The 16,571-nt window shown below is 42.0% G+C and overlaps 1 protein-coding gene across 1 annotated transcript in view; it reads right to left on the reverse strand.

Annotated features, from left to right (window-relative positions):
- The window catches only part of nrg3b (neuregulin 3b), a 174,210-nt gene extending 167,502 nt beyond the window's left edge, over positions 1–6,708 (reverse strand). Inside the window, exon 1 of the mRNA XM_018698763.2 lies at positions 4,218–6,708. Within this exon, the coding sequence (XP_018554279.1) occupies positions 4,218–5,061 (844 nt within the window). The 5' untranslated portion in view covers positions 5,062–6,708. The remainder of the gene's footprint in view (positions 1–4,217) is intronic.
- Between the last annotated feature and the right edge of the window lie 9,863 nt (positions 6,709–16,571).

Below are 16,571 nucleotides of genomic sequence, written 5' to 3' on the forward strand. Positions count from 1 at the left end.
TTCCCAAAATGAGTCCTACCCATAAAGGCTCTGACTGTCTCGGTTGTTTCCCCCAACTGGGGACAACAACCGTTGAATCAGCTGAAGAGCAACACCAGACCTTTGAATCGCTCAACAAAAATTTAAATGTGGCTGGCGATTCACAAGTCTGGAATCAGGCTAGTGAGATGTGCGGGGAATTACAACCACACTTTACTAAGGAAGATTTCTTACAACCGAGAAGAGACTGGAATGGGCCCTGTGCCAACACAGTGTCCCATGGTTTCCCAACAGGCACTCATTGTGCACTGCTCCATTCGTCTGTTATTTCCCTACTTGTGAGCCAATGGGGCTTGTATGTGGAGAGTGGAGTCGGATACATAATAGCCTCAAATACAGAAAACCAGATGATAGATTCATGAGTATGGGTGCACACATGCTACGTGCTTGTCTTTGTGTTCACAAGTGTGCCAGTTTCTCTGCGTCTGCCCATATGCCCGTGAATGTGAGCTGAGGAGCTAAAATATAAAGGAAGACAGAAAGCACAAAAGCAAAGCAAAAATAGATGGAGGAATACAATGACACTGAGAGCAGACACAATAACCATGGGGAAAGAGGGAGAGAGGGGGAGAGAGAGAGGAAAAAAAGACAAAAGGAGCAGGTAAAATATGTCATTATCCCCAGCAGACAGAGCTTGTCTTTCTTCCAGGACACAGAGATTCATTTAGATCTTCACCAAGCAGCAGGAGCAATAGCAATGAGTAGAGTGGGGGAAAAATCATGTTACTGCCTCTTATATGCAGTCCAGATTATCTGAAACACAAAACCGCACCTGAAGCCATGTTTTACAGAGCGTTTCATCATCAGCTGTGTATCATTACACTTTAAATACGCTGTATTGCTCAACTCTACATACTACTACAGTAAGCTTGACACAGCCAAGCTTCAGAAGAGGCTGGATTCCCAAAACTCTGGAGTTAGCTTCATAAAAGACTGTGTTGCCCTAAAGAATACTGTGTTAGTGTTGTGCATATAATATAGCACATAAATGCTGTACACAAGGGTTATATGAACAAATATTAACAGTACAGGGGTGGTGAGACTTCAAATAATATCCAGTGAAGACAATTTTAACCCGTAGCAACAGTGTCAATACTGGGCACAGGGTAGAATAACATAGCAACATGAGGCCATTTAACACACAGCCTTGACTTAACAGTATAAGCAATAACAGTGGTGGGGGTCCACAGTGAACACTAAGCATTAATGTCTAGCCATATGCTCTATAGTTTGGTATTGTCTGAATAAACTTAATTCTTTCCACATCATTCACAAATACTGGCAGTGATAATTCATGATAGTACAATGGGCTGTTTTATAACTATATATGGAGTATATGGATTTATAGTTGTGGTTTTGCACAAGAACAGCTGTGCCACAAATTTAAAAATAAGTCTTTAAGTGGTGGATACAGTCAGTAATGGCTTTTGTTGAGAGCCATGCTTCATCTATGGTATTAAACGTCTTTCTTCAAATGCAACATTACCAAGTTAAAGTATGCAGTTTATCTTGACTAAGGATTTCTATCTGCCACATGTCTATTAGTCCATAGAACAAACTTGCGGTTACTGATGAATGCACTGTACTCATGCATAGAACCTGGAGTAGACTGTGGTTGAATAAGACCCTCAGCAAAATAACAAACTATGAATCGGAGTAGTGAACTGTCAGTACCATTATACACTGAATAGCAAAAATATTCAAGACATAGAGCAATGTTATGATATACATCATGTACACTGTGTAAGTATGGAAGTACTGCAGTGCAGTGCTGACATTCCAAATTCCATGTTTACTAAAGAGCCTTAATAATACTAGCTGCCATGGAGATGTTTTCTGGCAAACATGAAAGGGGCTGAGAGTTTACAGCTTTTATTAGTTTTTTGATATTCTTGGTTCAAAGGAAATCTTTTTAGGAATTTTATTCAAATTTGGTAACTTAAGAGTTTACAAAAAAAATTGTCCCCAGTGATTTAAACCTCAGTGAGCACAGCAAAGATGTGTTTGGGTGCCTGTAAAATGCCACCTGTTGCCTGACAGATATTTCATAAAAGCAGGGATAAAGATTCCACTAGTGGGCCAAAATGTCAGCCCACTCCACATGGTGTCAACATGTAGGCTGGAGACCTATCAAAAACATCAGCCTCCACTGAAAATTATTTATATATCTGAAAGCTTTTATTAACTGAGGGCAGCTTTACTAAGTATTTAGCTTTTGAAGGCAGTACCCTTTTATAGTATACAGTACAAACAGATGCTTCCTGATGTTCACACAAGGGGGCTGCCAGGTTTGGCAGCTTTCAGCTGTTTAGCAGCTCTTTGTCGAATGACGTAATTGACTCTGGAGCAGTGGATTTTGCTGCAGGAGGAGTCTGAGCACTGTCTATGAGTATTTCCATACTTCTGTCACCACTGAAATCTATTGCTGCTGGCTAATTTCAAGCTGACCACAGCCAATGTTCTCCCTCAATTGGAAAACTAGAAAATCTAAGTTATTTTCTCCATCCGTGCAACTGTCAATGGAGTACATGTGGTTTAATATCCAATGTCCAGCCAGCTATGATGAAAATATTTTTTGCCCTCAGGTAAAGAAGAAGAAAATTATGTCACTTGATCACTGTTTGCTTGTGGAATCGATGCCATTGACGTGTCCAGCTGATAAACGAGAGGATGCTATGCAGTCAACCGGAAACACCACCCAAACACTATGATCCACATCTAGAAATGTGGAGGAATGGTTTCAGTTTTCATATTAATGTTTTGTCATTGCCCTCTTGAGCACTTTGCTGAAAAAATAACAGGGAACTGACTATTTCATAATTTACTCCATTTGTAAGTATATTTAGCCCATATATTTCTTTGACAGGTTGATCACAGCTCTTGTTTGTCACTGGATCCTTTGCACTGTTACAACTGTAAGAAGCAAAGGTGAGTATGCAGCACAATTGAGATGACTGTGAACCAAAAGGCAGTATTAAATCAAAGCTGCAAATGAAATCTTATGTTCCACAAGAATTTGTTGACAAAAACTAAATTCTACATAGTCACATCCATTTCAGTACTCATGATTACACTTGCATCCTGCCCCGCCCACATCAGAAAAAAATACCTTGTGATGTTAAAAACACGTCCCTTGTGGAATGAATAATGAGGAAGCCTTCCTTCTTTACACAACGCTAAATATGCAAAATTCACAGCTCCCCTGCTTTATACCCTCTATCTCCCTCAAGCCTTTCCCTCACTTAGCCCACTCCATCTGCCATCTCTCTCTACTCGCAGCTCCCACTCTTCATACTCCTGCTTTGTTATGCTTCCTGCATTCTCTTCCTTCGCCATCCTCTTCAGCTTTATGTTGTTTTTCAAAGTATTTTCCCTCTTTTTCTCTATTTCCTACCTCGTCTATTTCCACTTGTCCTCTGCAACCTTATTCTCATCCCTACATCTATTTTCCCCTCTGAGCCTTCTCGTTTTCTCTCTCTCCCTCTCTGTGTCTCCCTGCAGTGTGAAAGCAGTACCTGCGACACTCTGCTCCCAGTATCCTCTCATCTAAATGGGATGTGTGGCCTTGCTATATCTGATTCCTCTAGACAGGAGGTGAGAGCTAACCTTTCTCCCACTTCGACACCTCACCAGCTCCTGTTATTTGTTTTTGTAACACAAATATGCTGTCCTTGGTCAGAGTGCACATCACAAAGCTTTAACATCCCAACTCTAGCAGACAAAACAAAATAAATTCTGCTAGATGGAGCCCTGCCGTTAATGGTACTTTAACTAGTGTGTGAAAAAAACTCCTCCGGAGGTAAGATTCATATCGGATTAATGCTCAAGTAAAAGATAAAGACGCGAGGGGTGAAAATACTGAGAATATCCCCTGATATCTGTCCGTGCTAATGAATATGATTAATGTTAAGCTGCTGGAGTATCCACTTTCCATGTAGATATAAGGAGAAATAATTTATATTCTCAGACCATGAGTCATATCAAAGAGTTGTTTTTTTTTTTTTTTTACCAAAGCATAGAGTTCTATGTGATAACTGGTAGCTATAGTGACATACTATTATTACAACTGTAAAGGCCCAGAAAAGAGCTCTTATGAAACACTCATCTCAAGTTCCACACATAACCTCAGACAACTGCACTCACACGTACAACTCCATAAACCCAAAAAGTGAACTTACGTGTTCGGAAGCGGTGGTGTGGGCGTGTGGCTGGGCCCTTGCCTGGGCGCCCATGATTCCAGCGTGACGTGGGTTTGACTGGGGCTGCTGGCTGGGAGGTGGTTGGCTGCACCTTGGCAGTGGTCTTCACAGTAACAGTAGTTGAGGTGGATGCTGTGGTGGTGATGGTAGCAGAAGTCTGTCCCGGCTTTGAGTTGGCAGCTCCTTTATGTCCATTACCACTGCTGCTCCCTTTTCTAACTGTGCTGCGAGGAGTGACCTCCTTACCGCTGGGTGGTGGGGTGAGTCGGGTGGCGCGAGTGGTGGAGGTGGTAACCACAGTCCCGCTAATGCGGGTGCCAACACGATTATGAAGGTGTGGGGCGCGGTTGCCATCTCCATTGGCAGTGCTGCCATTGGCTGAGTGGTTTGCTGGTGGCCCTGATCGAGTTCTTGGAGCTGGGGCTGTACCATCCGCAGCTAGCGGAGTGGTAGTTGACACCATTGCTGTGGTAGAGGCAGCTGAAGTAGTGGTGGCGGTGGAAATATCAGGCCCCTTGGGCATGGCACTGGGTTTGGAGAGAAATATAGGGTCCTGTCCAATGCTACCTTTAGGATCCACCAGATCAGTGGGGACATAGTCCTGGACAGATCCCACCACGATCCATTTCAGCAGCATGAGACTGAGTCCCAGTCCCACAAAGCCCATTACCAGGGGCACGGCACACAGCCAGGTCTGCTGGCGAGGCCACACAGCACAAGGGCCACAGCGGAGAGGGCCTGGGGCTCGGGGAGAAGCCTGTTCAGCCCCCGGCTCCTCCAGCGTCATGGCTGCTAGACTACTTGCACCAGAGCGCTCACTCATCCTGCTCGAGCTTTTTTGTCTCTTAAGGTGTTCAGGAGGTCAAACAGGTGGCCAAATGACACAAGGGCGTGAACTAGGAAGGGGATGTGATGCACAGGAAATGTTGGGCATCTTAAGTAAGTACCCACAAAATGCCTAGCCTATACATCTACATGCACAAATGTAAAACCTGACCTTAAACACAAGCACCCAAGAGCACAAGCAGACACAACCACACACAGTCACGTTCTACTAATTAAAAGCTGGCACAGTACTCAAATGCATACACAAGCAATATATCCTACACTCCCTCTGGCGGACAACAAACCAAGTACACACATGCGCGCACACACACACACACACACACACACACACACTCACCACCACACAAATATGCACGCGAATATACACACACTTCCACAGGAGCACACAGGTTATGGACAGGTGAGAGAGCGAAGCGAGGGGGCGCCTCACTGTAGTTCAGCGCTAACGAAGCGATGATAAATCCCAAGATGCTTCACTCCCTTGTTAAAAAAAGCCGACGCTAAAAAGAACGGAGAAGGATATCGATCCGCTGCGTGGTGAGCTTCAGACTGGAGCTGTAAATCCATGTGCGTGTGTGCGTGCGTACATCAACAAGCCAGGCTACGGCAGCACCCTTCTCCACTCTCAATTGGTTGATTATCGGCCGCATAAGGTCCTTGAAATACAAACCACTGGTTGTTCCTTTATTCCTTTATTCTCTTAGGGTTTCCTTTGAGTTAATCTTTTCTTTTAGACATACGCCTGAGGGCTTCCTTCTTCTTTCGCAGGTGTTTTTGTCGGCTACTTCAAGTTTGCCTCTAACAGCCCTCAGTTCTACATGCCCGGCCACCCTTTTGGTCGCTCCAGCTGTCGGTAATCCAGTCGTGGGGGGAAAAGCCACCGAAACTGATAGGAGGCAGGGCAGAAAAGAATCTGATTTGATCTGCCACCGAGATGGGGTGGTGTTGGTGTCCGGAGTAGCCTGCTAAATCCAACTGATCCTGGTCCGACCACCCCGACTCTGATTTCCAGGAGTGACAGCCGTGTGTCTCCAGAGCTGTCTCCAGCTGCAGTCCGTCACTGAGATGATAGATCCGGCATTTGGTGGGAGACCAAAAAAAAGGGGGGGTGCCTCAACGACTCGTTTACCTTCGCTGCATTCCCACAGTGGTGCAAGCAGCAGAAAGGGAGATGGAGAGAAGAGAGAGGATGGAGAAAGGAGGGGTAGGGAGGGGGCTGCTGCTCTGAAAAAATGATGCGGCGGCTGTTCTTGGAGGCTGCAGACTAGGGAGAGACGGGGGAGAGAGAGAGAGAGAGTGAGAGAGGGAGGAGAGAGGAAGGGGGGAGGCTTGCTCAATCCGCGGTGAGTGATGTAGGTTTCACGGCTCCTATCCCATCCGGCGCTCTCCTCCGGTTCACCGCCGTCCTCAATACACCAAAGTGACGACTAGTGACTGCCCCATGTCTCCCCCCAGACTCCACGGCTGTAGGTGTGCGCTGACTCCCTCATCAAAGAAAAAAGAAAGGAAAGGAAGGAAGGATTTTTTTTCTGGTGGGTAGAAAAAGGAAGGTAGTGGGAAAACAAGAGAGAGAGCATAGATGCGTGTTGGCTAAGCTCTGCAGCAGATGCAGATAGGAGGCAGAGGGAGGAGGCGGCAGCAACAGCAGCGCGCGCCACACACACACACACACATACACACACACACACGGCGTGGAGGGGAGAGGCGCTGCCATAGACACACCCCAGGGAGCGGTGAGATGGAGGGAGAGGATGAGAAGAGGAGGGAGGGAGGGAAGCGCCACCCCGATGTCTTCCACCAGCGGCACACAAGAGCAAACAAACCAAACACCACGCTCATAATTTATGGGCGAGTTAGAGCACTACTTCAACTTGATACCTCCGTGGGCAGTAGATGAATCCCTTATTTTACAGTTCACAAGGGACAGTAGTGCTTTAGGCACAGAGCCAACCGGGTTTTATGGGTAGCACCACTTACTGATATCAGGATATGAGTGAAAAACACTCAAGGTACAATTTAATCAGCTCCTTAAATTTCCTAGATTTGGCATCTGGCTTGGATTTATAAAAAGCCTGTAACATAGCAACCAGGCATGGACAGAGACACAACATGAGGTGAATCCAGGTTAAAGCCATTATCACTTATTAGTCCCTTTTTTTTTGAATGCACACGTATTACAGACTAGATATTAACTGTGCAAAAATACTGTGTGATACAAATCAATATCACTAAGAGAGCATCACATTTTCTACATTCATGCATCACTGCTATCAAAACATGCAATAGTTTGCAACATTAATTTCCCACTTGCTGTCACATTTTGCACTCACATTGTCACCAGGGGAGACACATCAGTAGTTACATTATTAAAGGGTTTGCCACAGTTAAATTGATGTAATTCCAGAAAAGTAGCTGTTTATAGATACGTTAAAGTTATTAAATAATCGCACATTCAGATGTCACTAGATCTGAAAAGTGTCTCTAAGTTTTCTAAAGTGGCACTGAATTCTGCCACTTTTGTTCTGTGTAGAAGACAACCAAGAAGTTGACAAATGCAGACATACTCTTCAGTATACTCTTCTCATTCATCATTGCTTCAAAATAAGTAGGGTTGTGGCATTATTTAAGGCTGCGATCTGCTTCTTTAGAAAACCATTGATTCTTTTTTACAGTCAAACTAGAAGAGACGATGGGTTCAAGAAAATCATTTGTCATTGAAAATGTGGGTGGATATATACTGTAATAATAATCCCTGAAAATTGGTGTGTGTATTATGTGCGTGGCTTGGTGTGGGGATGAAAGACGGTGGGGGAGAGTGAGAGAGAAAGGGAGGTGAGGCAGGGGAAAAAAGCAGGTAGGAGAGAGTAGAATGAGGAAAATGTCAGCTGCTTTTTTCACGCGACTTACATAAGCATCTGCAACACACAGTTCAAGATCCAAAACCCCACAATCACTCCTACAAAATCCCAAACAGCATCATTCATTACTGTCTAAACTGCTTATGGCTCATGGCAAAAATTTAGATCCATTTCAAACTCCTCACATTCCCCAAATGACTCCAGAATTATGCCATTTTGAACGCATTGTTTTCACAATAACAATTTGCATCACCCTGAGGTTGGTTTCTCAATTGACTTTCATAAATAATAGAAAATGACTGACACAACTGCAGCACTCTGATATCTCTATGCTTATTCATATTTCTGTATAGATCACATCTTTCATTATCGGCTTTGCTAATGCGTATGATGAGTTTGACTGCATTGTTTACTGCTTTAGGAACAGAGGTAATGTCCCGCTCTGAAGATGCCTTTGTACTTGACAGGCTGTCAACAGTCATTCCCTCCCAGGAATTCAGTGTGCTCCTCTTACCCTCCACAAGCATTTGAAGATTCTCAAAAAAAAAAAAAATCTGAGAACTTCCAGATCATTGAGTTATTGGTTTCAGTTGTGTAACTTAGTTTTTTTTTTTAACATGGTTTCAGGGTGGAAAGATGAGATTTGCTCTAAATGCTTCCCACACAAAGAGCTAAAGAGCTAAAGAGCTTTTTTTCCATTCAGAGAGGAGAAACATTTTAGGATTGTCTTTAAAGTTTTCTCACCAAATCAGTCTATGAAAAGTGAACACATATAAAACAGCATCCATACAGTAACTACGTATCACATGGTGGCATGCTGTAGATAAAATAAAATCTATAACTTGATTGATTTTTGGCCCTAAAATTAAACTTACATATACACTGCAGTAAAGATTAAAATAGGGTTTTGTCGATGGGGCAGGTGATGTAGGCACCAAGCTAAAGATGATATACTCTATGATGTCTTATTCACCTAATATACTGATGTGGTTCAAATCCCCTTAAAGCTATGGTCTGTGGACTGGGTCAGGTGCCCATGATGTCCCATGTTCCTGACTGGGGAGTGGGGAATTCAGTTCTGCTGTCTGGAGGGAGCCATTAAGGTCACTGCCCTTGATGAATGTCCACTGGTGTCAGTTAAAGTTCATCTCGTTGCTATCTCACTTATCCCGGTCCTGGAGGGTTGTCACCAGAAGGAGATATCATTTCATCTGGTCCGTTCCCCTGGGTGTCTCCTGGTCCGAGGAAATTTATGGCTTTATGGACTGTTGGGCAGCTGCAGTTGTGTCCATTGTGTCAGTATTTCTGTCTAAAATCTCTCCAGGAGGCCTTCCATGGTCTGCTTTCCACACCAAGGCTGTCAGCTAGACCAGCGTGCCTCCAGAGCATGAAGAAGTGCATGAGGTCTTCAGTAAGTAATGAGTGACTTTTCGCCCTGTGCATCCTCCCTGTGACTCTGCTATAATCTTGTCTGTACCCTAAAGACAGCCGAAATTGAAGAACATATCAAAAAAGCTGCTGGCGTGCAATTCTTTTCCTTACCCACCTCACTTTGTGGGCATAAACAGTGGCAACCTCCATCACCGTATTGATTATTTACACACCCCCACACCCCCTGCATAATATTAAAAATCAATGTCTTCTCTCACTGCTGGTGTCTGCTTTTGAGCATCTCCAGGGAGTCACTATTTACCAAGACAGATCAGAACAACTCCGCTGGATGTGTAACCTTGTGTGCATCCAGGGAAGAGACACATCACTCCTGTTGTCACTGAATACTTTTCTCCAGTGTGGCAAATGCTAGTATTTGTGTTGTTGGTCTACATCCAGGCATATTCCCAAACAAGCACAAGCATGTTCAGCATCTGTCCACTGCTCAAAAGACTACTGGACAACAGCTATCCCTCAAGCCAAAATAGAGGAAATAATTTTATACTGCTGAATCTCCTTCCTGCGATACATCCTCATGGCTTCCTGGCATGTGTGCAGAGCTAGAAAAGGTGGATGCAGTCTTGGAATAGCCCCAATCCAACACTGTAAAATAGGATTAGTGCTTACTGGGGTCCACCAGTGGTTCAGTGGGAAGCTTATTACTATTGCTGCCCCTATAAATGCACTTCCTGAGATCCTAACTTGTCATTGTTCAACTCTAGACCCAGATAAGGCCTTCACAGAACACACTGATCTTTATTTAGGAAATGCTTAGATGGTTCCACATAATTTCTGGTCTTCCTTTGATTGGAAACTGTCACACGGCCAATCGTGGATAGCTTTTCCAGAGTTGCCAAGTCCCCTCATGATCCACTACTACATGTTCCACAGGATTATTATTTCTGTGCCTGTCCCTCAGTTCATTTCATTGATGGGTATTCTTCTATTTTCTAGTTGCCACTGCATTTTTCCCTTTGGCCCTCAACTCTAAGTTAAATGAGCAGACAGAGAGGGTTAATCAGGAGAAACCACGTTGCACTGCCTGGCTGTATCTGATCCATCCACTTGGAAATCCAAGCTCTTGTGGGATCAATGCACTTGCAAATATGCGGCAGGTCTTGTTCGCGTGGAAGTCCCTATTTGAATGTCAGATAGGATACCTGTTGGAGCAGAACCTAGAAGTGGGGTCACCTGCTACACAGCAGAGGATCTTGTTAGGCAAATAGAGCCAGAGCCGCCCTATTGAATGCCAGGTCCACACATTCTTGACAGACTAACCAGCAACGCCGACAGGGAATTTATTATAATTTACCTCACTTTTGTGTCAATATAACTATGGTGAACAAGCAAGATCAAAACTGAATCCTCTCTCTAGACTTTTGGTTTATCAGTGAGGTGTTCCTGAGACCTTAAGAACATGATGTTCATGGGAAGAGGAGTTCTGAAATAGGTAGAATTAACATCATGTCATAGCCAAACCCATGGCCAACAGACAACTTTTTTAAAAGATAGCATTGGATATATTTAGTGCAAGGCTATACTACTCAACCACTGCAGAGCTATACCGAGAGAGAGAGAGAGAGAGAGAGAGAAAGAGAAAGAGAGAAGAGAGAAGAGAGAGAGAGAGAGAGAGAGAGAGAGAGAGAGAGAGAGAGAGAGAGCTGTCCATGGTGCTGATTCTGGAGTAACTCTGAAAAGTTGCTCAAGCCACTCAACAGTGGCTTCAATCAGTTATCCACCGATTATAACTGCCAGGACACTATCCACTACAGTGTATAATTTCATTTGAATTTTCTAGGAAGTTTTTGAGATTGAGTTTTTGATAACCTGTGAGCTTTTAGACGAGCAAATGGCATAAAAACAGAACTCTTTGAGGAAAACATTATGATACTCAAAATAATAATAGGCCCCTCTTGCCAAGCAGAAGTGCTGTAGTTGTTGCAACAAAGCTGCTTCAAGACTAAAGACTCTTTCATTCAAGGCAAAACAGACAGGTAAAAGTATACTACCATTCATCACAGTCTTTATTTAGTAGCAAATGATTAACAAAAGTCATTCCTAATGAATACCTCTGTAAGGTAATATGCACCCTAATTAGACTAATGATATTACATTTTAATGATGCATGAATGTTTTCATATCATGATTTAAAACAACATAAACATCATCATGCAACCATAATGGTAATGGTTTTGCTTTAGGCAGCAAACTTCTTCACAAATGCATTTTAGAAAGTTAGTCTGGAGCCATCTTATCTGGGGTGCAGCAGGCAGACAACATTACAGATGTAGCACTAATTAAGTCATCAGTCCCCGACTAGAAACATAGCAGAAATTAGCCATGTCTATTCCATATTGTTGAGGCAGCCAAGTCATAAGCTTACAAATGGGATCAGCTGTTCTCAGCTGTTGTTGCCAAAATCAGTGGACTTCCAACATGGCCGCCAGAGGGCACATTGCATCATTCAGTTATTAGACTTCTTCTTCACTTCTGGGTCGCGGAAGGGGGGGGGGTCTCATTTGGTTACCCCAGCTGGGGACAGTGTCGCACATGTACTACAACCTATGCTTTCAATTTGCCTGTGTCAACTGTGATATGTTTTGCTCATATTGAATTCAACTCCGTCTACAGAGCAGCTATTTGGCTTTTGCCAGAGAGGATGAATCTTTATTTAAACTGGGCATGTCTGTATTACCAGCATAGCAATGACAAAATATACTGGCAATGTGAGTGAACAGTTCTGCTTTGTGTTTGGTATTTGTCTTACCATGTAACAATGATGACATATTTTCACCGAGGTTAAAAAATAACAGATCTGTTCTGAGTCAAACCGTTATTAATGTGATTTTTCATTGTTGTAGCACTGACCACACACACCCACAAACATTATAAATAAAACACCAACAACCTCATTTACGATGAGGACAAAATGTTGGTTTGCAGTATTTCCTTCAAAAATTCTCATTCTTTTGCGATTTCACAAACTGATGCTCAGGGTTGCCTGAATGAACCGTCAGTGTCAAACAAAAGGAATTCAATTATGGTGGAGTGAAAAGCCTCCCATGAATTTTTAAAGCCAGTTTAGGTACAGATACATGTGTTTTTCTTCACACATGTGATGTTCATCACAGTGTCCTTCACACATCATTTGTTTGCCTTAACGCCTCAAACAGCCAATACTTTGACTCTCTTTACTTGATTAGCCACCAGTTTCCCACCGACAAACACTAAGCTGACCTCTGATGACTTATTGATGAGAGCGCTCTCTGCTACCATTTTGCGTCTTATTCAAAGGGTGGTCCTGTCTCTGGAGAGCATAATCATTGGACAGTAAATCTCTGTTAAACTGTGAAACAACCATATTTCCTAGAGGTAGTATTAGCCCTCTGTCCTCTGCTGTTTTCCTACTGCCTTTATCTTACCCCATGGTTAATGGGAAGAGCAATTTCCAACACAATATTTTATTTTGATACCAAGGGGCTTTAAATCAAATGTTTCCAAATCTCCTGAGTCACAGTTATAAATAAATACCAATGTTGAAAAATGACTTTTGCAGAGGGTTTTATGAAATCTTTGACCTTTTTGAAATAAAAACCAAAACCTGAATCTAGTATGTGCATGTAGCAAATCACTAGAGATGTCATGAGAACCGATAGTTCAGTACCAAACCAAATTTTTGAAAACATTACAGTACTTGTTTTTCTGCTGTACTGTTGGTGCTAAAATTACCATAAATGCCGTTGGTACAGGAGATGTGATTTCTCCAGGACTGACAGGGGCAGAATAATAACCCTACAAGTGTTCTAATGTGCACACCACAATGGGAGGAGGAAGAAGACAGACGCAATCAGCAATAACAGGTTCTTGTTTAATGTGACAGTTACAAAAGGTGGCAAGTGAGGGTTCAGAAACAGGTCCACTGCAACCTGGGGGGGGGGCATCATGTATGGAGTTAGTTACTAACTATAACTGTAACCATCATTGTTGTTCAGTCGGTTACTTTTCATATGAATGTTTACACACTATTGGTTTGTCACCATGTTAGTCAATTTAAACAATTGTAACTGCACACCGACTATGTGGAGGTGTGTATGTGTTCCTTGCCCTAGTGGGGCTTTAACCTGAGAATACACTAATCCATGGAGACTTGCGTCACAGTGAGGACAAAAACTAAAGTCCTTAAGTGCAGAGACTGCTTGAGGGTTAAGAGTTAGTTTTAGGGTTCAGGTTACAATTAGCTTAAGGTCAGGGCAATGGGCTAGGGAATGTATTATGTCAATGAGTAACCTCATGGGAATAGTGGAACTAACGTGTGTGTATGTGTGTGTGATAACACTGTGTGTGCAGCAACCTCTACGTTGCGTTACGTTTTCTACTTTTTGCAGTGGCATCAAATTTGGCATTGACAATTGTGGAATTTTAATGGTATTGGTACCAAGTACCAAATCTCTGGTATGGTGACATCCCCACAGATGACCATTTAAAAAAATGTTTTACTGCTGAAAGAACAACATTAAATCCTAACTCACATTAATTCAAGCTGCAGGACAGCACCATACAAATATGTTCACAGTTTTTTTCCATTTTCCCTGTGAGAATAATTTGGGAAACACTAACCTTTATGTTTTATTCAAACCCCTGCTTAATAATGCATGTTATATTGCATGATTAGGTAGTGTGTTTGTGTGTTTCTGTGTGTGTGTGTGTGTGTGTGTGGTTTCATGGTTTTCTTTTTTTTAATTGGCTAGGAGAAGTACCCCCCTGACCAGTGTCATATCGAGGACATAATGAGAGAAACGCATGGAATGATGGGTGAAACAGAGGGGTGCAGCATATAAGGAGTCTAATACGATGTTTAGGTTTGATCCAGTTTGGTCAAACTGTGACAACTGGACATGCCACATGCCACCTGAAACTTGAAGAGCTGAACATCAACATAAAGAAAATATGTGGCTTATCTGCCTTGCCAGTAAGAATGCAGTGCTGGTTGCTCTGCAGGCCCTGGTGCCAATTATTTAAGTTTCATCCAGTCATTACTGAAAGTGTTGCTAAATATATATATCCAGTAGCAAGTATCAAATCACATGTGATAATGATTAAACTAAGCAGATTATAAATCGCATTCTGTACATTGACTAGAAAAAATATAAACAAGTTACAAATTGTGTTTCATTCCTTACAGACATATCTGTTGGAAATTTTGTGATATTAAAAACTAAATTCTCACTATTCTAGAAAAATACTCATTGTTTAGTGATTTAGTGAACTTTCTCAAACATTTTGAGGTGTGAGAAACTTTTACAAAATAATTTCATTACATTACTTTGTGAAAGTGACATATTTAGCACTTAAAGTAAGGTGAGGATTATACAAATGTAAAGTCACATTTTCACTGCCATATTCTAACAGGTGTGGAAAAGTTATTTTTTGGCTTAAAAATAGTTCTGTTGATTGTTCAAAATCCACTGCAAGACTTGTACTGTTGTTTTTGTACTTGCAAAATGAGCTTTCCTTTTTTGAGTCAAAACCATATAAAAACATTTTTTATACAATCAGTATTGTAACATTACATTAATAACACCTCAGACCTACAAAGACTCCTCTCCCACAGTGGCACACACACACAAAGAATTTGTCCTTGTAATCCTTCACATATCCACACAGTGAAGCTAGGTTATGCTGCTTCTGAAGGTCTGCTGATTTGCTGATTCAAAGTGACATTTCACACATACAATCTCCAACCTGGTTCACAGTGTGTCTCAAGGGACGCCTTCCCTCAGTGTGCGTCACCTGTCCTCCTACATTAGAGCCTGTCATGTCACTTATGCTGCAGCAGTGATGCACACCGTGGCAATAACCAATGAGAGATATGGACTTGAGCTTACACTTTGCCATGTGGAAGCAAAGTCCTCTTTAGGTAAAACTGCTAAATAAAGTCAGGTACTATAGAAACTACTTGTCTTTATGGACATTCAACAGATGAGTCACACAACTGTGTCTCAAAACCAAGTTGTAAACTTTCTGAAGACTCAGTTGAGAGTTTATAGCCTAGACTATCCAAGTCTGCAACTGTTTTGATAATCCAGTAAATATTTGACCACCTTGTCCAACCATTCTGATAATTAATAACCATTAATTATTCTGCCAAATATTTGCTGGTTCCAACTTCTCAGACTTATATTGCTTTTCTTTGCCATCTTTGCACTAACAAGCAGATTAATGATGACACTGAATTATTTCCCAGCCCTAACTTACCCCTTATAACTCAAATGCAAAAATGCTGTATCTTGTTTTATGAATGAGCAGACTCAATAAGAGATTTGAAACTTGAACCAACCTATTAATCAGTGAAACGAAGTTAAGACCATTTGAGCCCCCAGATGCCTGATGCTCATCATTAGTTGATTGGCACATCTCAATATTCTCAATACACTGACAGTATCAGTTTCATATGTGGCCTATGCAGATTTTGTTGTGAGTGTCATAATGTGTGATTACGCATGCTGTGATTCTCCTACATGTCTGACAAGCATCAGCTTGACGTAAAAACACACTTGCAGAGAGAGACCAGTGAGACATGAGTCATTCTTTTCCTGCAGTTACAGTAAACTGTATCTGAAATTGTTTGTATTAGCAACATTGCTGAAATTTAGAATATTAAACAGGTGGATTTGCACTGAACATACATATATAATTCCCTTCAAAAGTATAATGGCGTATTGGTAACATTATACAGCATCAGTGTTCATTCTGTACCTTAGAAGCTTTTTTCCCCCTTTCAACTGTATCTAATGTTTTTTCTCAGCAGGTGGAGTATGCTCAGTTGCCACGGAGAAGGCTCAGTTGTACAGTACAGTACAGTTAATGTACAGTAAGTATAGATCTCTGCTCACTTATTAACAGTTGAAAGCCACGGAAAAAGCCATAGAAAAAGTAAAAGTATGATTTTTAAATTAGTAAGTCTGAAAGTTCACAGATAAAACAAGTGCCAAATGCTAAATCATCTGTAACAATATGATTATTAACTAATTAATTAAGTTCTAATTTAACTAGGTTCCCAAGACATCAGGGCAATGTAATTTAAGAGACAGTCTTCCTTTTGCCTTATTGCTCTCCAGTGCAAACACAATCAATGCAAAGTACATGAGAAAAATCTTATCCAAAGAAACTAGAGGATAATAGCACAGAAGGAAGAAAA

This window comes from Lates calcarifer, linkage group LG23 (assembly GCF_001640805.2).
Source record: "Lates calcarifer isolate ASB-BC8 linkage group LG23, TLL_Latcal_v3, whole genome shotgun sequence".
NCBI classification, from domain to species: Eukaryota; Metazoa; Chordata; class Actinopteri; family Centropomidae; genus Lates; species Lates calcarifer.